This window comes from Corvus kubaryi, unplaced genomic scaffold (genome assembly GCF_017639235.1).
Source record: "Corvus kubaryi isolate FWS band 111438036 unplaced genomic scaffold, C.kubaryi_AGA036_p1.0 37392, whole genome shotgun sequence".
NCBI lineage: Eukaryota > Metazoa > Chordata > Aves > Passeriformes > Corvidae > Corvus > Corvus kubaryi.
In genome coordinates, this window is record NW_024581131.1 from 2,962,562 (window position 1) to 2,987,517 (window position 24,956).

Here is a 24,956-nt window from a genome sequence, read left to right on the forward strand (position 1 = left end):
AACCCTGTGCAGAAATAAACATGCTGCTGTTACCAGGATCTCCAGAGAGTGGATTTGCAGTTGTGGGTGAAGGGGAATTGCTCCTGCTGTCACTGTGGGACGGAGAGAATGAACATGGCTCCTTCATGTTTGCTGGTAAATGACAGATCTTGGATTCAGCTAAAAACCAACGCAGGCACCAGCTGCATAAGGAGGTCAGCATGAGATTGGAAAGGGAATCATTTCCTCAGCAGGAGTATGTTTTGTGACACAGCATCCCAGAAGTGACCACGCTGTCTTATACACCCCTCCTTCCCCTAAGCACAAAAACCTCGGCTTCTCTTACAAAAGGGAAAGGAGTAAGAGGTTTTCCCTACTGCATGCAGATATATTTTCAGCGTTCAGCACTGCCCTTTCATTCAAAATATGTAATTCTATTTTTATTCCCTGATTATCTAGCAGAATTCACCGTGACCCAAGGGACAGGTTAATTTTTATACTGAGTGTCTCATTGCCATGTGGCTCGGGGAGGGGGAATGTTGCTTCTCTTCATTTAGAAACTAAAATGCAACATTTTTCCTATTTCTAATTCATTTCAACTGTATATTATCTGCTACTTCTTTTAAAGGCAAAGCATTGCTTACTCTCAGAAATGTACAGTCCAAAAAGGTATTCCTGAATGTTTTATTTTGGAAGTGTAAAGGCTTTTAAAATAAACAAAAGTAAATATTCAAATACATTTCATACTGCATGTGGCAGGAGTGGCTCCATACAACACAATATGGATGACACAAATCCAGCAGTTAATTTCTTTGAGACATACAGTATAATATATAGACACTTCCAGATCTGGTCTTGTGTCATTGTCTGACCCTTTTGTTATCATGTAAATCCAGCCTACTTTATCAATTATTAATATTTTATTTTGCTATATTGATTGTTCAAGTTAGGAAAAAAACCACCAGTTAAAAACTACTGACTTGCGAACACTGCAAGACCCTAAAAACTGCAATCTCTGAGGATAAATATACATTTACTTTTTGAGAAAATGTGTTATTACCTGCAGTTGAATCAATGCAGAATGATCGTGCAATTAAATAGTCTGAATTGAAATTTAAAGCTGCAGACCATGATTTTCCCTACTCCCAGTTCTGCTTGAAATCTCTCACAACTTTAAAAAAATATAATTAGCTTTAGATTTCCCCACAATAAATAACACCAGAACATACCTTGTGCTACCAACCTGAATTTTAAAAAAAACTTAGAGGCCACCTCAGTGTTTTGAGTTCATGAGATCTTTTCAGACACAAAGCCCTAACAGAGTTTCCCAGTCAGAAGGCATCAGGAAGGCTCATCACTTATGGTAAACTTGGGCTTTAGCTTGACAGACCTCTTCCTTATTGTGCCTTTAGGGGACAGTGGCATGGTGTCCATAATGCTCTTGTCCTCCTCCAGCTGCCTGGCAGTGCACGACGGGGTGGGCACTTTCACTGTGTTGCCAAATTTAGAGTAGTCCACCGAGTATCGCCCATCTTCCTCTGCCACGATGGGCACAAACCTTTGGCCCCAGAGGATTTCATCCGCCAGGTAGGAGGTTCTGGCCTGAGTGGTGATGCCAGTGGTCTCCACCACCCCTTCCAAGATGACGATGATCTCCAGGTCCTCGTGGTGGTGAAGGTTCATGGGGGAGATGTCGTAGAGGGGGCTGTTCTTATCTATCACGTGGTAGATGATGAGTGGGGAGACGAGGAAGATGCTGTTGCCCCCCACGGGGTTCTCCATCTGGATGTCGATCTGGTTGAGGGGCACCACCTCCCCCTCCAGGCTGGCGGTCTTCTTCACCACCTGCATGCGGATGGTGGCACTGATGATCATGCTCTTGCGGAGGTCGCCCACGCGCAGCATGAAGCAGAGCCTGCCCTCCCGCAGGGCGATGACCGCGTGTTTGCTGAAGATGAGGGTCTCGGCCCGGCGGTGGGCCTGCGACGTCTTCATGAAGATGCAGCCCAGCATGATGGCGTTGATCACCAGCCCCACGATGTTCTGCACGATCAGCACCAGGATGGCGGCCGGGCACTCCTCCGTCACCATGCGCCCCCCGAAGCCGATGGTCACCTGCACCTCGATGGAGAAGAGGAAGGCAGAGGTGAAGGAGTGGATGCTGGTCACGCAGGGCACGAAGGCGGCTGCGGACGCCACGGCCCCCTCCGCGGGGTCCCGCTGCAGCCGGGTGCTGTGGTCCAGGTCCCCGTGGGCGAAGGCGATGAGCCACCAGACCATGCCGAAGAGCAGCCAGCTGCAGAGGAACGACATGGTGAAGATGAGCAGCGTGTGCGGCCACTTGAGGTCCACCAGGGTGGTGAAGACATCCTGCAGGAAGCGCCCCTGCTCGCGGATGTTCTTATGGGCCACATTGCAGGCGCCGTTCTTGCCCACGAAGCGCGCCCGCCTCTCCCGCGCGCGGTACCGGGCGTGATCCGGCACATCCTCGGCCAGCCGGGTCAGCACGTACTCCTCGGGGATGATCCCCTTCCTCGAGAGCATGGCTCCGCCGCCGCTGCGCGCCGCCCCGGGCAGCGGGGGGCGGGCGGAGGGGCTGCGGGAGCGCCGGGCTGTGTGGCCGGGGCGCGGTGCTGCCCGTGTCCGTGTGTGCGCCGCGGCCGCGCCCGGCGTCGAGCGGGGAGCGGCGCCGCCGCAGCCCCCGCTGCCGCAGCCGGCCCGGGAGCGCTCCCCGCCGGAGCTGGGGGCGTTTCTTTACCTTTTCACCCTCCTTTTTTTTTTTTCTCCTCTGTTTTTTTTTTTTTTTTCCTCCAGAGGAAGGGTTTCGGGCCGCGGTTTGTATGTAAACATTTGATTCAGGACGGATTTGCTGCCTTCCATTAACAGGGGCTCCTTTGTGGGATGCCGTGGCTTCATGTCGGGTGATTATTCCGTGAAATGGGGGGGAGGGAAAAAATAAAGGTACTGGCCAATTTCAAAATAAGAATTTGTGATAATAATAATGATGACAATGATAATAATAACAACAACAACAATAGTAGTAATATAACAGTAAAATAATATCAATAACAATAACAATAATAAACAACTGAAATTCACGTGCATGTCTTTCGGTAAGTAGGAGGAAAGCATTCATTTGATAAATCGGGCAGGCAGTAGGAAATTTGCTTGAAGAAGCTAAATCCAAGGATGTAATGGCTAAACAGAAAACTAAAGGGGTTCAATCCCACTTAAAATTTTGGTAGAGTTATTTAGAATAAACAAGGTTGGTTTTTTTTTTTTCTGCACAGGGGAGACCGTGAAATGATGTGAGCTGTGGCTGCTCAGGAAAACAGTCCAAACAGCAGCAAAAGTTGCAAAAAAAGAAGATCTGGCTGCAAAGGGTTAACCCCCAGTGTCATGACCTTCCAGACAGGCATCAAAATCCTCAGAAAAAGCAACAAAGGGAGGCAGGAAGCTAGAACCTGTGCAGGACATGGCGATGTCTCTGTGGGTATAAATACATACATGGGCATGCCTATAAGGATGTATCCTCCTGACAAGATGCATTATTTAAAGACATTCTGATGTGGTTTCTCCACTGTGTAAACAGCAATATTCTCATTGATGTGTTTACTTCCTCTGGTTTCAATATTTTGTTTCTATTTCAGCTTAGACCACCAACATTGTGGAGTTGCTAGAGCATGCCTGGATATTCTGGGTAAGAGTTTTTTCTTTAATACCAATGGATTTGTGATTATTTATTTTCTAATTGAACGACACGTGTCCATGGACTTTCCCTTCAGTTTTGGCTCTAAGGGCTCTGGTACACACTGTAAACAGCTCTTGGCACTGATTCCCTGGGCAAGGCAATTGTCCAGTTGATGTCTGGGAGTCAGCCAGTTGGGGTTGAAATTAACTTTCACCACCTACAGCTCCTTAAAGCAGCCCACCTAGGGATTTTGGAATAGTAGTTTGAAGTAATCACTCTGAGCTCTCCGAGCAGTCGTTATAGGTCTTGTAATTAAATGTTTACTATTACTTTAGACCATTTCTACTTTTTATGTAGGAATAGTGGCATGTCTTTCCACACATCAATTCCTTTTACAGGGAATCCAATACTCCAGGATTTTTTCTGTTCTGGTTCATCTTCCTTGCTGCTTCAATTAATAAAGCTAGAATAGCAACAAGGTGCCCTGGCACGTGGCTGCCAGGCCACTGAGCTTAGCCAAAGGTGTTTCCCCTTTCTCTGCATCCCTTTGTCTCCTAGACTCCTTTTGTGTCCTTTCTGTGAGTATGTCACCTGCACCTACACTTTCAGTTTAAGTACATGATTTATATATACAATTAATTTCTTAAAAAGTTTGTGGTTTTAAAAATGCTTTTCTTTCTAAACATTAAAAAAAAAACCAAACCCAAACCCCAAAAGGATGAAGTAAGTTAAGTTTTACTTGTCAGATGTGTAGTTCTGCAGCTGATGGCAGGTTCTACTCCCAGCATTTTGCAGTGAGCATACACAGGCTGTACAACGCCATGCAGCTCACGGGCAGCATTTTACACCCTTGCAGACATGGACACAGGGATTCAAGAGGCAGTCCTGACTTTTGTGCCGTTTTTCCTTGCTCTTGTCTAACCGTGGTCTTACTCTGCACCTTTTCCTCCAGAGGGCGGTACCTCCATAAATGTAGAATGGATGAAAGCCTGTGTCGGGGGAGAGGATTTTAAAGGAAGAGTGAATTGCTGCATTGCCTGGTGCTGCGAACGACCCAGGGAGGGGTGCTTTATGAACACACTCACCACGCTGCTTTTAGGAATCCTGAACTCTCTAAAACAGTGTTTCCTTGTTTCCACTTCTGTAATGGGACTGTCATTTGCCACTTACGTCTTTTTCTTCACCTCTGAGCACTTAGGGGCTGAGATGAGACAGCAAAGCAAGTGGCTTCTGCTGAAGAATTTCGAGAGCAGAATAAAAAGAAGCCCTGTCTTCATGGATCAAGTGACAGATACTTAAAAGAAAAAAGTGACAGATCTTCTGAGTGAGCCAACATATTTGTATTAAGAGCTGCTGAACAAATTGGGCTCACAGGAATGAACAATCCCACTCTGTAGTACTGAATCGTGAGGGGTAAGTTCTTCCACCCACAAAATATGTTTTACACTTCAAAACTCCCCACACCCCAATTTATTCTAATTTTAATGGCTATCAAACAAGATCTTATGATAACTGTCAAATTAAAATTTAGTTGTTGCCATATTATTACTCTGCCTTTAGAAGCTGAGTAAAGCTTCAGAGGCTACACAGTGTTAGTCTAACAGAAATGAAGCCTCACAAATCACCTTGCAGTACGAGTAGGTAGGCAGAAGGAAAGAGATCGGAGCTGGTTTTGCAAAGCCACAGGGGAAGGCATGAGCAGGGCTGGGAAGAGGGCTGAGGAAGCAGCAGTGCTGTGTTTCCTGGCCACACTAAGACAAAGGAATAAACACTACAAAGGTTTTTTTATAATTGAAGCATTTATACAAAGCAACAAAACCCCCCTCTGGTTGCATCTCCATGGGCAGCCTATCCCCTAACACCTTTGGGACTGAGATGGGTCCTATCCCTGGGGAAAACTGAAAGTCTGGCCTTGGCTTGCGCTGTCTTGCAGCCATTTCAGTACAGCCCTTTGCTTAGCAATGCTTCACTGCCATACAAACACATTTGTGAAGCTGGTTTAGCAGCGACTCCTGGGCTGCCTATCTCGTGGCAACAAGGTTTATTGACTTGGATAATGTCATCAAGCCTCACCACCACAGAATAATGTTCTTGGGTACTGCTTCTGGTCACTGGTGAGACTCTTAACCTTAACCCTTTGGAGTTAGGGGCAGGAACTCCCTGGGACTTGGCCCCTTTTAAACAAGACCATATAAAATGTGCTGAGGAAATGTCCTGTCCAAGTGGCAGCTAAGAGCCCCCCTGTTCACACATACTGATTCAGTAGTGTGGCACCATTAAAAAGACAAGTAATTGTTGGATATGAACAAACTCACCCTGCTCTCCTGCAATGCTGCTTTGGGAAATACAAGCCCCATTTAAAATGGAAATGTATGACTTTTACTTTGAGTTCTAATTTCTTAATACTGCAAGATAGAGTACAGCCTCCTTAGCAATATGCTGTGTCCTTTCCTCCCCTGCATTCCCTTCTGGGTAAGGTTTTCAGAAGCTTGTGGAATAGGAATGAGTCCAAATTGCAGTGTCAAATCCCAGGCACTTAATTAAAAGCACAAGAAACCTCACTTCTCTGCATCTCTCCCCTTGCCACTAGAATCTAGGAGCTTCCACAGATGGCTGCAGAGCCTCTGCAGCATGAGTTTGAGGTGCCCTGCAGAGCAGTGTTTTCCCAAGCCTTTACAGGGTGAGGTCCTGCCTTAGACCAGTACTGGGAAGCCAGAAGACAGCACACACAGTAGCTGTAGCAGAAATGTGCTCTGTGCCCTTCTGCTCCCACTTCTCTCTCAGCCTTAATGGAAGCCTGGTATTCCAGGGTAAAAACACACCAATAGTTCTGCAGCCATTTTTTCTTGGACAGTGCCCAGCAAACAATTCCCTGGAGGAGGAGAAGACTCCCAACTGTCCATTTCTCTCTCAAAGTGTAGCAGGCAATGACTGAGCTCATGCCTTTCATCTGCATCACCATATCCGACCTCCTGACTTTTACCACAGTTCTTTCTACACTCTCCTCTGCTGCCACTTACCTGCCCTTCATTATTGCCCAAATAACCAGCAGGCAGATGCTACAAATACTCTGCTCTGGAACTGGTAACAAAACTTAAACAGCACCAACAGTTCTTCCCTGGCGCTCTGCTGAAGTGCTAGAAGTAATGCCTTAAAACATCACATATCCTATGAGAACAGAGGTGTCTTTTTCTAGAAAATAAAGCCTTTAAAAACAGGTTCCAAACTAATTGAGCAGGCTTAAGAGAGAGGAAAAAAAAAAGATAAAGAGTTCTCATAAGTGCTAGGAGTCCTTCAAACAGGGGAAGTAACAAAAAAAGAAAAAAAACCTAAAGGCAACCTTGCTGTAAAAAGAATAATGGTGAAAAACGCATTGTAGCCTTCCATTGGGTTACTGACATTCTAACCCTCTATTAATGAAAAAATCCCAGAATGACTCTCACAGGGCAGGGATAAGTAGCTGTCTAGCAAAATTAGGATAATTTCAGTGGTTAAAAGTCATCTTAAGTATACAGAATTTATTGCTAAGGGTCACAGTAAATCTAGAAACAGCACGGCACTGGGTGAAATATGTGAAACTAGGAGATGATGAGTCAAGCTCTTGTGGCCCTGAGCTACAGTGAAAGGTTTAATACTGTTTATTTACCAGACTTGGAGGGATAATTTCCAGATGAATTGGTACATCTGCACTGGTCTGGAAACAGTGTACATTAAACACTGATACTTTATCACAGCCTGCCTCCTTTGAGCTTCTTCACAGTTTGGGAGGGAGCTGGCTCCATCCTGCTTGGAATCAGTGTAATAGTATACAGTGGGCATAAAGATAGAATCAGATTGTGATTAATTTCTAGACGGTATTAAAGGAGAGTCTAAAGCACAACTCAGGCACTATCAATAAACCACAGTATAAAAAGTGTTTTATAGGTTTTATATTTAGATATTAAATCTTTACAGAGTCATTTGATTGAAAGAGATACAAGCTTTTGAGAAATACCTTTGGTATATAATTTTTCCTTCTGCATTTAGTCAGTCACGAGCATTATCTACAGTAGGATTATGACATGTAAAAAATAACATGTTAATAAATGACAGGGGGAGGGTTGAGAGCTACGTAAAAACCTCCATGCTGGTTATGTTTGCTTGATGTGTATCCTGTTGTATTTCACCCATGTAGTTTGTTTTCAACTATATTTCAGGATTCTTTGGCAGCAAATAAAAAGTAGTTGTATACAAAAAAGTAAAGTACACAGATAGTTCCTTAATGCTTCAGATGGAAAAAATGGCTCATTTTATTAAAAAAGGAAAAGCTCAATTTATTATGAAATAGTATTTATTTACAGGTATTTTACATTTTTAGAAAATAATAAAACTGTATTCTAAAATGCTTTATTTATTTTTATTACTTATCTGCTTGTACAAAAGAAGCAAAGACACTGTCTTCTTGTTCTAGCAGAACCTCAGGCTTGTCATATTCCAAAATAACCCCTCTCTTCATTACAATAACCAAATCTGAATTGAGGATCGTGTGCACACGGTGCTGAAAAACAAATAAACAAAATACCAAATCAGTGGATCTATTCAATATATTCCAGGATGCGACAGACTTCCACAAATGAATTTTCCTATGAAGTTCAAGTTTGATTAAGGCTACTTATCCTACTTTTCATCCTAATTTCTGTGCAAATACTGCAGATAAATACACAGAGCAAGAGCCAGGTGGATACTCAAGGACCTAAAAAGTACACAAGTGCTTCAGTATGAAGAGTCCTGTGAGTTCCCAATAGAATGTCCCCAGCCCAGAGTCCTGCTATCAAGTGGTGCCAAAAGAAGGCAGCCAGGCAGAGTAGGAACTGCTCAAGAGAGTAGGAAATGGGCACCTGAGGAACAGGTACTGCCTGTGGGAAGTTGGGAATTCTCCCAGTCCTGGATTACATCTGGGTCTGGGGTGGTTCCTGAGTTGGTGTGGTTTGTCTATTTAGAAAGCTCATCTAGTCAGTTTTACAAGACTTGGGCCATGTCTTCTCTTGAGCTTTCACAATCATTTTGCATCCATATCCTTTGGAAATTTTTTTCCCATACTTCCTGCCTGCCATATGAACAAGTACTCCCTCCTTTTGTATGCTCTGGGCCTTGTTGCTCAGAGTTTCATCTGATGCCCCCTTCCTTGTGACTTTGCAGACCTCTCTCATGTTCTTATATTGTCCTCCTTCCAGGCAGAAGAGCCTTGGTCTGCTCAGCCTCTCCCCTTCAGGAGCAAATCCAACATCTCCAAAATCATCCTGTGCTTCTCAACATTTTTTAGTTGTAACGTGTTGTCCCGGCCATGGGGAGACTGGAACTACACACAATATTCAAGGTATGTGTGAACTGTGGACTTTGAGTTCAGCCTTCTTGTTTCTAATCATCTCTTTTATTTCTTTATCCATACAATATTTTTCTGTCCTAACTCAAGCATTTCCTAAATAAATAGCATGCATTGTTTCCATCTATTTTTTTAAAATAAAATGCTTCAGTAATTTCCATAATCCCTGTCAGATTCAATCTCCTTTGCTGGTTCTTTTAGCTTTTTTTCTCCCCTCATCATTTAGTTTTGGGTTTAGTTTTCTGCAAGCCTCTTCATATTGACAGAATTCCACTTTTTAACCTTAAGTACAACTGCATGGGATCTTTTGGGTCTGCATTACTCTTGCAGGGATGTTTAATCTCTTAACATTATGGTTGCTGTTACACAGTTGCTCTTCACCCATAAGGTTCCTAATCAAGTCTTGGGCATCCTCAGTATCTTGTATTTCCTTCTCTGGCTTTCCTAGCCAGATTTTCCATACAATAACCACTGATGGCATCTACAAATCTCATCTCTTCTGCAGTTTCTATGACATTTATCCAGTCCATAGGCAGGGGAAGGGGACTGAAATATCACATTCCAGTTTAACCTGCTGCCCTTGTCTGATCTCTTTTAGTGTAACACAATCAGTGCTGCCACCCTGGTAATTGTGAGTAACATAGAAGATTATAGAGAGCCAGTACTATAACTCCTACTATTCCTATTCTTCCTAAACTGAATTTAGGAATATATGGCTTTCTCTGGGAAAAATACCAACACAAAACAAAACCACACTCCAACAAGACAAGCAAAAAACCCCCCAAAACCACTACCCATCCCACAAACCCCCTATGTTAGGTTTCTACTACAGAACATTTGGAATACAAACCCACCTGCTGTAAACCACATTCACAATTGGAAGTAAAAACATTCAAAATAAGTTTATTACAAGATGCTGCTTGTTTGAACTGTGCAGTTTAAAACTCACTAAGGGAGTAAAAGACTAATACAGCTTTTTCAGCCTCTCCCCAAGCAGACTGAAAAAGATACATAAATCCAGAATGCAGTGAAACTCTGAATTTTCATGCAGAGAAATCAGGAAATGTCATGCTTAAGATTCCTTTGCTTTTTTATAATGAGACACTGGATGGATACCATAAGATAAATCAGGTTTTCTATTACACATTTACTAGATGAAAATAAATGATGCTCAGAGGTTCCTGAGCATACATTTCTTACGTTGAATTTTTGAATGTTAAGAAGCATACTGAATTCATTTCACCTCCCTGAAATGTGTATTTACTTGTCCTTATTTAAATGATTATTTTAGCTTGATGAAACTTATTCTTATGTTTCACAGCAGTCAAAGTAAATGGTATTTTAAAGTAGCCTAAAATGGGAAACAGAAGATAGACAGCATACTTAGACTATGTACCTTTACAGGTAATTTGACTTAACATCATGCAACACATTTAAGAAGCTACTCATGAATTTAAGTAAGAAATTTAAAAATGGAAAAGAAAGCTTACATTTAAACACCACATAAAAAGAAAAGATGAATGGCCTAATTAACACATATTAACACTGACAAGAAGTGACTAATGGGGCATTTCTGCTCCTTGTTTGCATGAGAACAGCAGCAGGGATTGTACTTACTGCAATTGTAACCACAGTGCGGTCAGCAAACGCAGTCATGACCACCTTCTGGAGAATGTTCTCCTAGGGAAGGAAAAACATTAGGTGCTTTTCAAACCACAGAAATTGCATGATAGACACAGACACTAAGAAGGCTTAAGTAACCACTGACTATTCCATGCTTGTATTTATCCTCTATTGCAGAAGTGAAAAATCAGTGACGTGCCAGAACTAAGCCAGAGCCTCGTCTCTCCTGCCATTCCCACTGCCTCGGGGGTTCAGCAGACACCAGAGCTGTGCTCTGGCCCCAAACTCCTGCTATCCTGGCCTCCATTTTACAGTGAGGAAATCCAAGGTGAATTCTGGGTGCTGCCAGGCTGCCTATGCCGGCACCTCTGTGGCACGTCCTTCACCCCACTGCAAGCCCAGGAATGTTCCAGCACAGGGGGGACATCTAACACAAAGGGATGGCAGGGACAAGCAAGGGACTGTGCTGTACCTGGCATATTTAACAGTGGAGAGGATATTTAAGATGGCCTTAACATACATAGCTCTCACTCAATAAGTACTCATCCTTTGCTATTTAGGAGATGTGTTCTTGCATTCCAAACTGCCTGGAAGTGTCACGAGCACAGAGACCTTCATTTGCTATTATCTGCTCTTTAGAGAAGTATTTCAAATGAGGAACTCTATTCTCAATGCATCAAAATTCAAAATGTATTTTAACTGGGCTGCATGCACTACAGTTCCCTTACTGAAGCTCAACACATGAACATTTTACTGAACTAAAAATTGTAGCTGTTCTAACAAACCCTTCCAATTATGTTCTTTACTTACAGTGGAAAGAAGACTGAAATATTTCCTGTAAAAACATAACAGATGAAAAAAATATACTATTCTATTTGGCTAAAACCCAGTCACTGCACTATTACTGGATGCTTTAACATCTGCCTAGAAATCCCAGGCAATTAATGCAATAATCCACTATGTCCTTTCTGTGCCTGTGTTTATTTCCTTGATTCTACTTTCAAGCCTTCTAACTTCTTCACTTGTCCTGTCAGCCATGCTGGGGAAACTTGTCACTTACCAATTCACCCTTCACTGACCATCCCAAGCTTTGTTTACTTTAGAAACTCCAACTGCCAATTAAAATAACACGCTTTATTTTCATAATGCAATCAGTTCTGGAATAACTATTAAATCCCTAGAAAAATGGTTTAAAAGCTCTTTACATCTGTTAGCAATGACTCACAACTACCTGGGCTTGTAAATATGTCTGCACTAAATATGGTGTAAGCATATTAAAGAATAGACAGAATTGCTTTCCACCTTTTTCTTCACATACCAGTTGTCTCCCCCTCAAGGAAAAGGAAATCAGAAACACTCCAAACTCACTGTTGCCATGTCAATAGATGCTGTGGCTTCATCCATGATGAAGATGCTCGTCTTCCTCACAAAAGCCCTGGCCAGACAGAACAGCTGCCTTTGACCCTGGCTGAAGTTTTCACCCCCTTCTGTGACTATTGCATCTGGAAGTGATACAGCAAAAGCACTGTTTATGGGGGATATGTGTATGAGAAGGTCAGATCAGAAGATATGCTTTGAAAACAATGTCTCACTTTCAGCATAAAGTAATATTTCCTAGGCCTACAGCTGCTGGTGACACATTTTTCCCTGCTTACTTCCAAAGTTCAAAACGACGAGTACTTTTGTCTCACTATATTCTCTGTATCTGTTTGACATCAAAGTAGCTAAGGATGTTCGAGTTTCTCTGAAACATGCACAGTGTAGGACACTGCACCCCCAGTCAAAGCAGCATCCATCACTTCTTTACCCTAAGGCTGTGTAACTTCCCATTTTAAGGGGGTTTATTGGTGGTTTTGTGCTTGTATCTTGTATCTTGTTAGGTGTTTGGTGGGGTTTTTTTTGTTTTTTTTTTTCCTGCATGGCCAAATAATTCACACCTTGAAGCTTTAGAAATCTTCCTCCCTGGACTTGACTATTGGAAAATACAGAAGATCGTGTTCTAGATAACACCTGATTTGTTGACACCTTATTTGAATTCCCAAGACCCATAAACCTCAGTGCTTCATAAAAAAGACATACTGAAATAAAATAATTTTACCACTGATTTGAAAAGAAAGAGGATTCTGCCTCACAGGTACAGTTGGTAAAAGAGTTATACAGATATAGCACATTTGCCTGCAGGCACTTTTTTGTCACCTTCCGTAAACATTAAAAGCTCTTTCTTCATCAACTACCCTTTTAATAAATAAGTGTGAAACAGGAATATTGTGAATGCTGGAAACAATAGTCTCAAAAGGAAGTCTCATTACCTAGGCCCCCAGGTAGTGCCTTCACCACATGCTTGAGCTGTGCTATTTCCAGTGCTTCCCAGAGCATGCTGTCAGTGCACTTCTTCTCAGGGTCCAAGTTAAACCTGCATCGTGGGTAATTCAAGAACATCAGTCAGCAGAAACTGCTGCAATGGATTTCTTCTTTTAGTGTGCAGATACTGAGAATCCTGTGCTGAAGATCTAGGCCTGATTCTGATCTCTCATTGGTATAAATCCACTGAATTTTCCAGTCTTAGTCAACGTTTATGTCAATGTGATTAAGATGAAACTTTGACTCTCAGTTGAGCAGAAAGGGAAAAGCTTCCTGTTTATGGTTTTAGAATTTATTATGTTCTGTATAAACTAAAGAAATGCTCGTTTTACTCAAAAAAGCTGTGACTGTACTCATTTTAAATTAACATTCAGTTTTAACAAAGGCCAAAATTCTACCCTCTCTCTTTCTAAATACAGTATCTCTTTGTTCTTCACTGCTATAGGAACATTAACAGAATAATCAAGCCTCATACTGCATTATGAAATTTAAGTCTTCACTGCAACTGAAAAATCTTGGATTCATGAACAGATGAACATTATTTTAGCTTGCTGTGGCCCAGAAGTGACAGCAACAAATGTGAATCTCACATCATACTACACTGACATATGGAATGACAATAAAAGATTCAATGGTGCATAACACAATTTTTGTGTTTTACTCCTGTTGTACGAGTTGTGAAGGATCGATGTTGGCCTAAATATATTTTTTTAATAAGTTGATGTCTAAAACAAAGGAATACAGTCATATCATCTTCTGGTGTGAATGAATCATGCTCTGTTCAGGCACATCCAGCAAACCATAGAAGCCTGTATCTTTTTCAGTGAACTCTAATGACTTACATAGAAACTAAAACTGCAGGTGTGCACTGAGGATTGTACTGTTCCTTCCTAAGGAAAATGGCACAGGGAAGGACAGTTGTTGGAAACTGGAACTTTTTGCCATTGTTTCTACTGCATCATCTTCTCAGAGAAGTAGGAAGAGAACAAAAAAAAAAAAAAAAAAAAAGAACTAAGGTATTTGGTGCCACAGATGAAATGGCTCAAAGACTATGGAAGAAACATAGATAGAGGCTCCAGGATAAAATAGCCCAGTCTCCCTGTACTTCTCATGTTGTTATATTGCTTTTTCTTTGTCTACAGCAATTTTTTAATCTGCATTTTTGACCTCTCATATTTTAAGGCAGACAGATGAAAACAGATGTAGGAGAAAGAGGGTTTCAAGAAATGCTGGGTGGTTATGGGTATTTGATCAGTGAGCTAAACTGGTTACTGGATCCTGGAGGAATAAATATTGGCTTTCCCAACTTCCCAAGCATGTTGGTCTTCTGCCAGCAGTGCTCTGTCCAGGCTCAGGCACTGGGAAAGGGTAGTCTGGCAGGGGTTAAAAGCACAGACAGAAGGCAGTGATCCTCCCTGTTCTAACTGAGGAGACCAGAATTGAACAGCTTGGTATAAAAATCATTATATAGTACAATATATAGTCACATTACATGACATATAAGCAATTACATGTTTTTTATTTATTGCTGGTGCTTAATACTTACCGGATTGTTCCACTGAATAAAATAGGATCTTGGAGAATGATTGACAGCCTGGATCTCAGTGTCTGTAAGGGGAGCTTAGCGATATCTATACCATCAATGATAATCCTCCCTATTCAAAAGAAAGCAGACAGGGTGTTTATTGTGCCACACAGCTGCTGGCAAAGATGTGGCTCACTTCCAGGCTGAAAGGCAGTACAGCAGGAACAGGCCTTGTATTACATACTCCCTTCTTCACTGAAGAAACATGCTTTGACTAAAAAGCAAGCACAGCTTTTTTGAGACTAAGCCCAGCTGGAAAGCATACAGAGTGTACCTGAAGTATCTTGTGAATGATTAGATACACTACTTAACTGCTTGACCAATATACATCTATCAAACAACAAGGTCAGACATTACTTCAATCAGGGATTAATTACCAGGGGCAACAAGCATTTCAGAAAGCCGAATTACTGTTGAGCACTACAAAATTTTATCTCCGAGTACAAATGTCTGTCTCTGCATGGGGGCTCTGTGGGTGATGTGGCTGGGAAACAGGCTGACATCTTTTTGGGATACACTCTGTGGGGCACATGAACACGGCACACAGAGCAGGAAATATGGCAGGAAATTCCAGGGCAGCAGGCCAAGCTTCAACCCCCAATTGCTGAGTTTTCTGGGCCTAGCGGATCCCATCTGTGCCTTGAGCACAGATCCTTCATTACACTTGAATGAATACCTTGCCCTTTTATGCTTTGCTCCTACTGTTGTGATTTAACAGCACAAAAGGCTATAATCTGTCATTCTTGGACTTTTGCTTCCATCAAGCAGAATTTTTATTGATCTGACTTATGAATGGCACAGCTGTTAGGTGACAGATGATATCAGATTTAAACAGGGCCAGAGAGTGTGTCCTGCAGATTTGAGAATCACACTTCAGAGCTGCTGCTGTTAAGGAAAAGACTACCAAAGGAGTAGCTCCTGCCTTCAGGAGCTAAGCTTGACTGACACACAAAAAGTGTTATCTTACCCTCGAAGGTGTCAACCATTCTGAAAAATGCAAGAGAAAAGGAGGACTTTCCACTGCCTGTTCGGCCGCAGATCCCAATCTGTGACAGAGAAAGCAGACGAACATCAGGCAACGGAAACAGGAAACATCGGAAACGGATAACATCTGTACTTGACACTTCAGATGAGAGGCTGGAGGAGCTTTCTGATTCACATGATCCTCTTCTCCTGACAGATCAGTCAAACTGAACCATAGCAGAATCACTGTGTTGGCTTTTTTTTTTTGTCTTTTAGGGGTCTGAGCATTTAAGGATAATCAAGGCCAGTTCTATAACAGGAAAAATAGGAGAGTGGTAATGATGGGAATAAAGGCAAGAGAGCTATGTGAGAAGGATGAAAAGTAGGTCTAGCACAGTAAGGGCTCACTGTCACCTCTTTTGGCACTGTGTGCTGACAGGAGGGCACTGGGATACTGAGGGGAGGGGGATGTCTGTCTCAATACACCAAGCTAAGAATCCCCCAGACTCCTTTCCAATGCACTACATTCTTTTTGAGAGAAAAAAAAAATTATCTGTAATTCAGTCATCAAAACATCCTGTGGTATGTTTTAACTCTGATTTATGTGATGTGGTAGTCTAAAGAGCTTCTGAGAATCACTGCAGTTCTTTACCTTTTGTCCTGGTGAGATGTGGGCATTGACATGTTTTAGCACTGGCTTTAAGTTGCTGTCATATCGGACACTGAGGTTCTGGATTTGGATCTCCCCTCTATCTGGCCAGTTCTGGGGAATCTGTGAGGAAGCTGTACCAGGAGCACAGGAAGAAAAAAACCCAACATCAACCCTCTTGTAATAAATTAATTGGTCCATTAGGTGATTTACTATATTTTTCATGGCAATACACTGCAAAATCATTAAAATTTCAGCAAGCTCTTTCTGCATGCTGCACAAAACTGCACTTACAAAGGAGCCCTTCGTAATTTTCAGCTTCTGTTTTGAGAAGGCCATTGATTCTTTTCACTGCCCCCAGCTGGATCTCCATGTCAGCCAGGTTACGAACCATCCAATTCAGATAGTTAGACACCTGATGTAAAGCAAATACACGACAGAATCCCAGATTTTTAGTAGTTTGCATCATTTGACCAGCATGCAGTTTATATTCCTACAAAGGAATGCCTCAGTAAGTGGAAGTTGTGAACAAACTGGATGGCACAACACCAACAGGGAGGCAACAATGACTAAGGGTTAAATTTCTTAACTGCAGTGCACAGATACTTTGCTACTATGGAGATCTGATCTACACCAACAGAAAAGAGGGTGGGGGAACAATAAAAACAGGTGAAAAGACATTATTTTGGTAACTTAAGCTTAGACAATCTAAAATGATGTTCCAGGGCATAATTACAACTGATGCACTGAAAATGTATTCTTCACAATGCAAGACAGTATAAAAAATTATGATGCAACTTGTCCGTGTTTTGTTGACATATTTGAATACCTCAATGAGATTTGATCTCAAAGCTGAAGAAAGCATACACTCAAATATGTCAACCATCACATGTGAACTGAAGTAAACACATGGTTTCAGTGATGTTACAGTACCCACTATAGATGTACAGACACCTTCAATCTTCCTGTTCATCTTTGTGCCCTGAAGAACTACAAAAAAATGTTTGGGAGAGACAGAAAGGATCCTGAGATTCTTACCATAAGAGCATAGGTTAGTCCCAAGCCTACAAGTCCTGAAGTGATTTTTTTATACAGGCAACTGGTAATAGAAGTGACAGCTGCTATGAGTACCACACATGCTCCAATGTACTCCTGAAGGAATATGAATAAGCTCCATCATTATAAGTCTACAAAGGATTAAAACGTTCTTATAACTTTGCATACCAAATAACAAACCCATTGCACAGTTTGAAATACAGGCAGAAAACCCCACGGAACTCCATCAAGACCCTGCCTAGGAACCCACTGTTATTGCTTTTAGCAGGGCTGTGCTGGGGAAGTCAACAGATATCTTAAGCATGTAATGGAGGTGGCTGAAATCATGCAGCTGTTACCTGGGATAGGAGGGAAATGCTCATGTGTTCCATCTCTGGGGCTGATGATGAATTGCTGGGAGGCTTTGCTGTTGCTGCTGGGTTCCTACCATCCATAATTGCTCAAACAAGCCTTTCTTGCATCTTGCACAGCATGTACCTATTACCTTAAGGGGCTCTTTCTGCTTTAATTTAAATCATTGCTGATTTGACTTCCCACAGACAACTCTTTGAGTAAAATTGTGTAACAGAGTAGAAAACAAACCCTGTAGGAGGGAAACTCTGATTTGTCTGTGTTTGAACTGTTTAGTGATACAGGCATTGATCAGAATTAGGGACTTCAGGTGGTCTAGGCACGAACATATGAAAGGGTAATAATATTTTATTTAACTCATACCCAATATCTGAACTACAGTAGCAAAAGGTACCAGTTAAAAAGGAGTCCAAAATGGAGCTATAGAGTGTGTCATGAAAAATGAATTAACATACATTTAGCACATCTAAAAGAAGCCCATGTTACCAGAATACCATTACTACACCTGCACTTAAAAATCTGATACAACGTTCCACAACATAAAATTCCTTGACTTGTTTCTTAGGGAATTATTTTTAATAAATCATTTCTCATGCCAGGCCGCTACACTGAGCAGAAAACAGGCCACTGAATATCTCTGGTGTTCTTCAGATGATCCCAAAACAGACTCAAACTTATCTGCATCCTTCTGCTAATTAGGAGAGCTTCCAAGACATTGAAATGTTCCTAGGGTGGCACCAGGCAGAGGCTGCTGACACTGACTGACATGGTCCCACAATGACGTCCTGGCTGGTGGCACAGCTCAACTCTGATCACTCTTCACACACAGAGGAGCCAATGTGACCCATGAAAACTATTCCTGTCTTGGAAAAACAGCTGCAGGCTACAGGGAAAATTCATACCCCATCCAGTGTCCAGGATGGGTTGGGCATATGCTCATTATAGTCAGAGAGACATAGAGGGCAAAGGTATAGCTTTGAGATGAGGCTGGAAAACTGTTGGATGCCTCATCAGATTACTTGGAAGAGAGTCAAAAATTCCTTGTGTATACACAACAATAATAATGTACTTGCCATGCGAACTTCCAGCCAGCGATTGGCAGCTGTGAGGAAAAGGGAGGCAATGTTGTTGGAATCTGTGTATTCAAGAAGTTTTTGTCGAAATTTGGCTTCATACCTAAAAAAAGGAAACAAGGAAAGGAAGAAAGCAGGAGAGCAAGAGGGGAGGAGAAAAAAAAGGAGTCAGGCCTTGGGGTCTTGGAAAAATAAAAAGTAAAATTTAATTTCTGGGGTATGTGCTTATGGACAGCTTGGCACAGGGTATAAATCAGCCTATCAATAGTTCAGAGTGACATCGCTTGTAGTCTTGTATTAGACACAGGCAAAGTGTATTCATGCACTATTTTGAGAAGTAATTTATGGATATTATTGCATTGAATATTGTATTGAAATTCTGTGGGACTTCCAGATCTCACTGGGCATTTTATAAATGTATTTTGTGACATGGTAATTGAGAGCGACAAATCTGAAATGAAAAGAATTTAAAATATGTATGAGAGCTATAATACATGCATGTACTTGTGAAAAGAAGTATTAATGCCACAAAATTCGTTTTTTCTCAACCATATAAACTCAGGTTTTAAAATTTGTATTACCATAGTGCCTAGAAATTGTAACAATTTAAAAAGTATTAACTCAAAGAGCTTCCCATTATAGTAGAACCCATATTAAACAAATATATTTGTCCTTATCACTACACAAATGGAACACTTTGGAGAATGGAAGTCAAGTACATGGCGCAACAAAAAGTATTAGATTGGAAAGAGCTGTGTTTCCCCTCCCTCAAGGAGTTACACAAAACAGCATTAATCACAAATAAGCCTGTTTACAATTTGTTCTAGTGAATTTGCACCCACTCATCTGAATAGCTGCAACAATGAAATCTGCTGTGAATTCAGCAGGTATGGGAGATGATTCCCTGCTGGCTCTCGGCAAGTGTGCAAGTCAGCCAGTCACCCCTTGTAGCTGGGCATATTTAATTGCGTTGTTGTAAATTAAAGTGATGTTAATAATCAAGTATATCAACAATTACAGCTAATAATGCACAAGCCTGGCACAAAAGTCTTTTCCAGGGTAGTAATATAAGCTCAAAGGCCTGAAGATTTAGTTTAAGCACTCACTGCCTTTTCCCCCCTTCTATTACATGATACATGATCAAATTTAACACACTTGATCTCCTCTTCTGAAATTTTACCTTATCCTTTAGCTATTACGGCTGCGACAAGCACTGATTATTTATAAACTCAGCTCTCCTTATACTGATATAAGAGAATGCCTAGTACATGGCTCATAGAAGCTTTCAAATTTGTTCACTGCAGGGTACTTTAATCCTTCTTCTGAGTACAGTAAAATAATGACTTTACATAAAAAGTTTATGATTTTGAGGAAAAGAAATAATTCAGCTGTCCACAACTTAGCCATATGCTAAAACATAAGAGACATGTCTGCTGTGTGCAATGGGGAATCATAGAATGGCTTGGATTGGAAGGGACCTTTGGATCTTTAGATCATCTCATTCTAACCCCCTGCCATGGGCAGGGACACCTGTCACCAGAGCAGGTTGTTCAGAGTTCCATCCAGCCTGGCCTTGCACATTTCCAGGGATGGGGTGCTGAACAAACCTAACTCTCTCAGCCTTTCCTTGTAGAAGAGCTGCTCCATCCCTCTGATCATCTTGGTGGCCTCCTCTGGACTCATTCCAGCAGGTCCATGCCCTTCCTGTGCTGGGGACCCCAGAGCTGGATGCAGCGCTGCAGGTGGGGTCTCACAAGAGCAGAGGAGCAGAATCTCATCCCTTGCCCTGCTGGTCACACTGCTTTGGATGCAGCCTAGGATCTGGGCTGGCTGTGAGCATGTTGGTGTGTTTGCACAGCAAAATGGTTGTTTCTGAAAACAGGCATTAGTATCACCATGTCAGAGCTAGGGAGCCCTTCCTTTCCTCAGGGCTCATTGCTCTCAGTGCCCCACCATGCAGATGTGACTGTGCTGCTTCTGGAACCAATTCAGTCACATTTAACTTTCTTATCTCTATACCATGAGTAGTTGTGCAGATATGCCTCAGAGAATGTGAGGTATGCATCATGAGTCAGTCATGCATATGCACGTGGAACAGGGATGCAAAGTTACCAAGTTGCTGAACTGATGCAAAATATCAGAATTTCTCTTCAGAAAGTATCCCCAGGTTACCAGGCGTCTCAGAATACAGAGCAGTCTTTGTAGAAGCCTTCACATTTACATTTTGTTGATTTTTTAACACTAATGCTATCTGAAGTATAAAAATAAACTATAAATCAGGCCAGGGCATCTGCTGAAGGTGTTTTTGTAGGTGCAGCAGTAGCAGTCTTGCTGATCTCCCCCAGATTTTTTTGTACATTTCTTTCCATACACATGCTGAATAAATTCAGGAGGGAGATTAACCAAGGATAAGGACGCTTCAGGAACAACTGGCACCTCCTAACAGAATGGATTCCTGAATTAGTGTTATTTTTAGGGATGCTCACGCTAGCAAGTCTAAACTCCACTCCTGCTAATATGTTAGGCAGCTGAAAAGCTACACAGTCCTAAAAATAACTGGGTTAGCAGCTGAGGCAGGAGGCTGGCAGACAGATGGAACACAGAACTCACTGAACACACTTGGCTGGCTGGGTCAGAGACACATCACTTACTGCAGGATTTAGGAAAAGCACAATTCTTTGACAGAGGAATTCATTCCAGTGACAGGAAGAATCAAGAGGGAATGCTCTGACAGACTGAAAATACTAGCTAGATGGCATTGAATATTGCTTTCTGTATCAACACCAGAAAATATACAGCCATAATGCTTCAAAGATCCTCTTTATCAAGTAAAAGAATATAGGAATGAGAAAAGCAGAAATTAAAAGATAAATTGATTTTCCTGCAAATTGAACATAGACATAACTATAAACTATAGAACACTGTTGGCACTTAATGAATTAAATATTCAATAACAGCAATTAATAATGGAAAACACTAAGCTGTTCTACCACTCTTGGGTAAGCTACGTTCAATCCAAAAGAAACAAACTCTTAAATTGGTTCTTCTTTCATTGAGCTATTTATAACCTATATAAAATAGTTTAAGTTAACTTTGTGCATTACTTCTACTATAAAATTACAATTATAGGAACAAACAAGCACTACTGTTTTCAAGGACAGAAGGGTAACAGTAATAATGAACTGACAAAATGCATAGACATCATCTAGATGAGAATCTAGTGGAAATGTTGACCATGTTTGAGTCAATTGGGAGAAGACAAGAATAGCCCTAGTGCAGGGAGAGCAGCTGGTAAGCTCAGCAGTGGTTTTATTGGTACCTCTGAGGTATCAGCATGACTGCCAGTTTTCTAACACAGATACACAACCCAGGCACATTATCAGATATTCCTGGGCTGCTCTCCTGGGAGCTTATGTGGATGGGAAAAAAAACCAGGCAAGGAAGCACTTTGTCTCCAGCTTGTGTATTTCCAAAATCAGTGTAACCAGCCACATTTTCAGGTAGCAACCTGAAAAATAGTGTAGGGTGCTACTGTAGCCTCTGAAGTCACCAGCATGCACAGCTTAACTGACCAGGACATCAACACAGAGTAGTCTGTACCAAGTCGGTGCATATTAGTCCTGTCATGGAAACTGTCCAAGCCCATCATCTGCCACACCACACGCTGTGGTAATTGTGGGCTAATTTAGCTTCTTAAATCACATTTGCCCTCAAGTTCTTTTTTCAGGCTGTATGCAAGTGTCTGGACAGCAACCACAGGGCAGATGACCCACATGAGCTTGTTTTTTTACAGCAACCCCTCTACATACAAAATGCTTAGAATTCTTCAGTGTTTGGAGTTCCCCCTTACCTGTGTTTTGGGGACTCTGGATTTTCCAGGCAGAACAGTGTAAGACATAACATTACCTCACTTTTGAATATCTATGTTTCTTAAAAAAAAACAATACCTGAAGGCTCGGATGGTGGTAAGACCTTCAACAGTCTCTGAAAAATGGGAGAGTAATGGTAGCTGAGTGCTGTCATCCAGCTGCTGCAGGTCCCTGGAGAGGGTTATGAAAAGAATTTAGTAAAAAGCCAGTTTTGTTGTGCAGTTATTCTCTTGAATCATGCCCAGGAATCAGTGAAAAGGAATAGCATCACAATAGTCATATACATAACGTTCAGACAGATTGCAAAGCAGTGCTGCAGAGAAATGAATTCCCCAGGAGGACTCTTCTTTCAACATTTAACTAGCTGGAGTTCTGAATGGGTCTTTTCTCTTCACTGCCTTCACTCCTTTCTCCCATATTCTTATTTCTTGTGCTCAATTTTGTATTGATTTAGACACCATTCTGTCTCTGTACTGAATATCAATTTAATGGAACACTGCAAATAGGAGCTTGAGTTAAGCAGAAGGCAAAGTGCACCCCCAGATAACAGCACAGCTTCTCACTGAGCCAACAGTGTAACTCACACACTCAGTAAATGAGAGTCTGCACTCGTCATTAGCTTGCACTTCTCAATGTCATATTTAATCATCATATCAGTAGAAGCACATGTAGGGTGAAATCTATTTAGTCTCAGTTTCTTCCAGCAGGAAGTAAATTGGTTGCTGACTCCCTTTCAATCTGTGCATACATGAGGAGAATATACGTATTTTTGCACTGCTGCAAACACTTCACAAGGGGGAAGATCTATCACCTTAGAAGGAGTAAGGTCTCAGATACAATTAAAATTTTTCATCTTTTTAAAAACAAGAAGGTACCCAGAACAGGAGAGGAGGCTTGTGCACACCGGATTCCTTAATGGTTGGCAGTGCCACCATAGTTATATTGCATTCTGCAGCCTCTCCTTGACTTTACCTATTTCCACTTCCCCCTGGCCAGGCAGACTTCAGTTTCCCTGTCCTGTCACCACATTTTCTTGGACATACCCTTGGGGAGGACAGAATCCAGCTGGTTTGTGTCCTGTGAACTGCAAAAACCTTTGATCATGCACAAAGACCCTGCTCATGCCTCCGAGAAGTTCTGCTTGAAGAGCTGCTGACAAAGGCACTTGTAAAATGACACATTTCCACTGCAGTGGATTTGTCCCACTTTCAGACAGTGCCAAATGTGATTTGGTCCTTGACAGGACCAAATTTAAACACGAAGCTCCCCTGCACTGCAATTCTGAACTGCAGGAGAGATTTCCATTGCCAGAATGACAGCGGTCCGTGCTCTTACCGGGATGCAACTCGGAAATACTTCTGGATGAAGTAGCACATGATTGCCAGGGGAACCAGGGCAATGAGGAACATGGGTGTGACGTACGAGATCACAGCAAGGGCAGACACACACAGCAAGGTGGAACGGCTCAAGCACTCCAGGGTAGCTGGAATGTGCTGTACGGAGAAGAAAAAGCACACAGGATCTTCCATTACATGCTACGTTTAAAACAATACTTCATTTTCCTTTCTCCTGCTTCCTCAAATATTTGATTCCTCGTGTATTTTAAGCACTAAGCATACAGGCCTGCACTTGAATTTACTGCTGGGTTTTGGGGACATCTGAGAGGATTTCTGTGGGGCTGCTTCACATCTGCATTGTGGAGCACAGTCCTCATGTCAGAGGATTACAGATGGGATGCAAGAGATGATTTTAGCATCTGCATAAATCCTATGAACTGGCAGTGCAGTCTGGGGTAAGTAATGGTAATTTGAATTTCAGTCATTTTTATTCTGGGCAATAGCATTTGCCTTTTTCTCATTTCCTTTGCTCAAATGAATGTGTTTACCCACTTACAAGAAAAGTAGATACTCTAATTTGGGGATATCACTGTGGATCTAATTTTGCTTCCCTTTTCTATACAGGACATCTTATCAAAATAAATGTTTTTTCAATGTGTGTTTAAGACAAGGAACTCATTCAAAATGATAGTTCATCTGTAAGCTTCATCTAGATAACTCTGTAATAAATGAAACCTCACTTTTTTCAGATTAAGATAGGATAACTTGAGAGCTCAAGTGTATTTATTCAGTACCTGGTCGATGGTATTGCAGTCAGCTGAAAATCTGTTCAGTATACTTCCTAGAGGTGTTGTTTCAAAAAACCTAAAAAGGGACAAGGAATGGCAAAGTTTACAATACTGATATTAGAACTGATCCATTTTATTATTTTGTCTTACTAAACTAGGTATATCTATATATAGATATATATATATATCACAGAAACAAGCAAATAAATTGACAGCCACAGTAAAATTTCTCATTTTTCCCAGTACCTGTGGCTTTCCAATTAAATGGA

General features: G+C 41.7%; 2 protein-coding genes and 1 long non-coding RNA gene across 7 annotated transcripts in view; 1 reads left to right on the top strand and 2 right to left on the bottom strand.

The window, feature by feature from the left end:
• Positions 1-649: 649 nt before the first annotated feature.
• Positions 650-2,620, bottom strand: KCNJ11 (potassium inwardly rectifying channel subfamily J member 11). Its single transcript, XM_042038337.1, has one exon. It carries the CDS (start codon positions 2,521-2,523, stop codon positions 1,321-1,323), a length of 1,203 nt encoding a protein of 400 aa, XP_041894271.1. The 5' UTR covers positions 2,524-2,620; the 3' UTR covers positions 650-1,320.
• Positions 2,621-2,662: 42 nt separating this feature from the next.
• On the top strand, positions 2,663-13,663 carry LOC121669418. Of its 5 annotated transcripts, none has more exons than XR_006017756.1 (5): positions 2,663-3,468; positions 3,630-3,679; positions 4,623-5,083; positions 8,884-9,026; positions 10,833-13,663. It is a non-coding gene; the product is annotated as an uncharacterized LOC121669418 (long non-coding RNA). The 5 variants fall into 5 exon arrangements; XR_006017753.1 differs by having other exon boundaries at positions 4,862-5,083; XR_006017755.1 differs by having other exon boundaries at positions 4,869-5,083.
• Positions 7,585-24,956, bottom strand: part of ABCC8 (ATP binding cassette subfamily C member 8) — a 74,241-nt gene continuing 56,869 nt past the window's right edge. Inside the window, exons 27-39 of the mRNA XM_042038335.1 lie at positions 24,694-24,763; positions 23,898-24,055; positions 22,641-22,733; positions 18,694-18,796; positions 17,252-17,365; positions 16,508-16,628; positions 16,217-16,347; positions 15,569-15,647; positions 14,563-14,671; positions 12,965-13,068; positions 12,024-12,157; positions 10,650-10,712; positions 7,585-8,207 (exon numbers count right to left, since the gene is read on the bottom strand). Coding sequence (XP_041894269.1) covers positions 8,070-8,207; positions 10,650-10,712; positions 12,024-12,157; positions 12,965-13,068; positions 14,563-14,671; positions 15,569-15,647; positions 16,217-16,347; positions 16,508-16,628; positions 17,252-17,365; positions 18,694-18,796; positions 22,641-22,733; positions 23,898-24,055; positions 24,694-24,763 — 1,417 coding nt within the window. The 3' untranslated portion in view covers positions 7,585-8,069. The remainder of the gene's footprint in view (positions 8,208-10,649; positions 10,713-12,023; positions 12,158-12,964; positions 13,069-14,562; positions 14,672-15,568; positions 15,648-16,216; positions 16,348-16,507; positions 16,629-17,251; positions 17,366-18,693; positions 18,797-22,640; positions 22,734-23,897; positions 24,056-24,693; positions 24,764-24,956) is intronic.

Bases quoted from the DNA above. Each gene is read 5' to 3' on its own strand.
- KCNJ11 (XM_042038337.1), bottom strand. From the start codon at position 2,523: ATGCTCTCGAGGAAGGGGATCATCCCCGAGGAGTACGTGCTGACCCGG.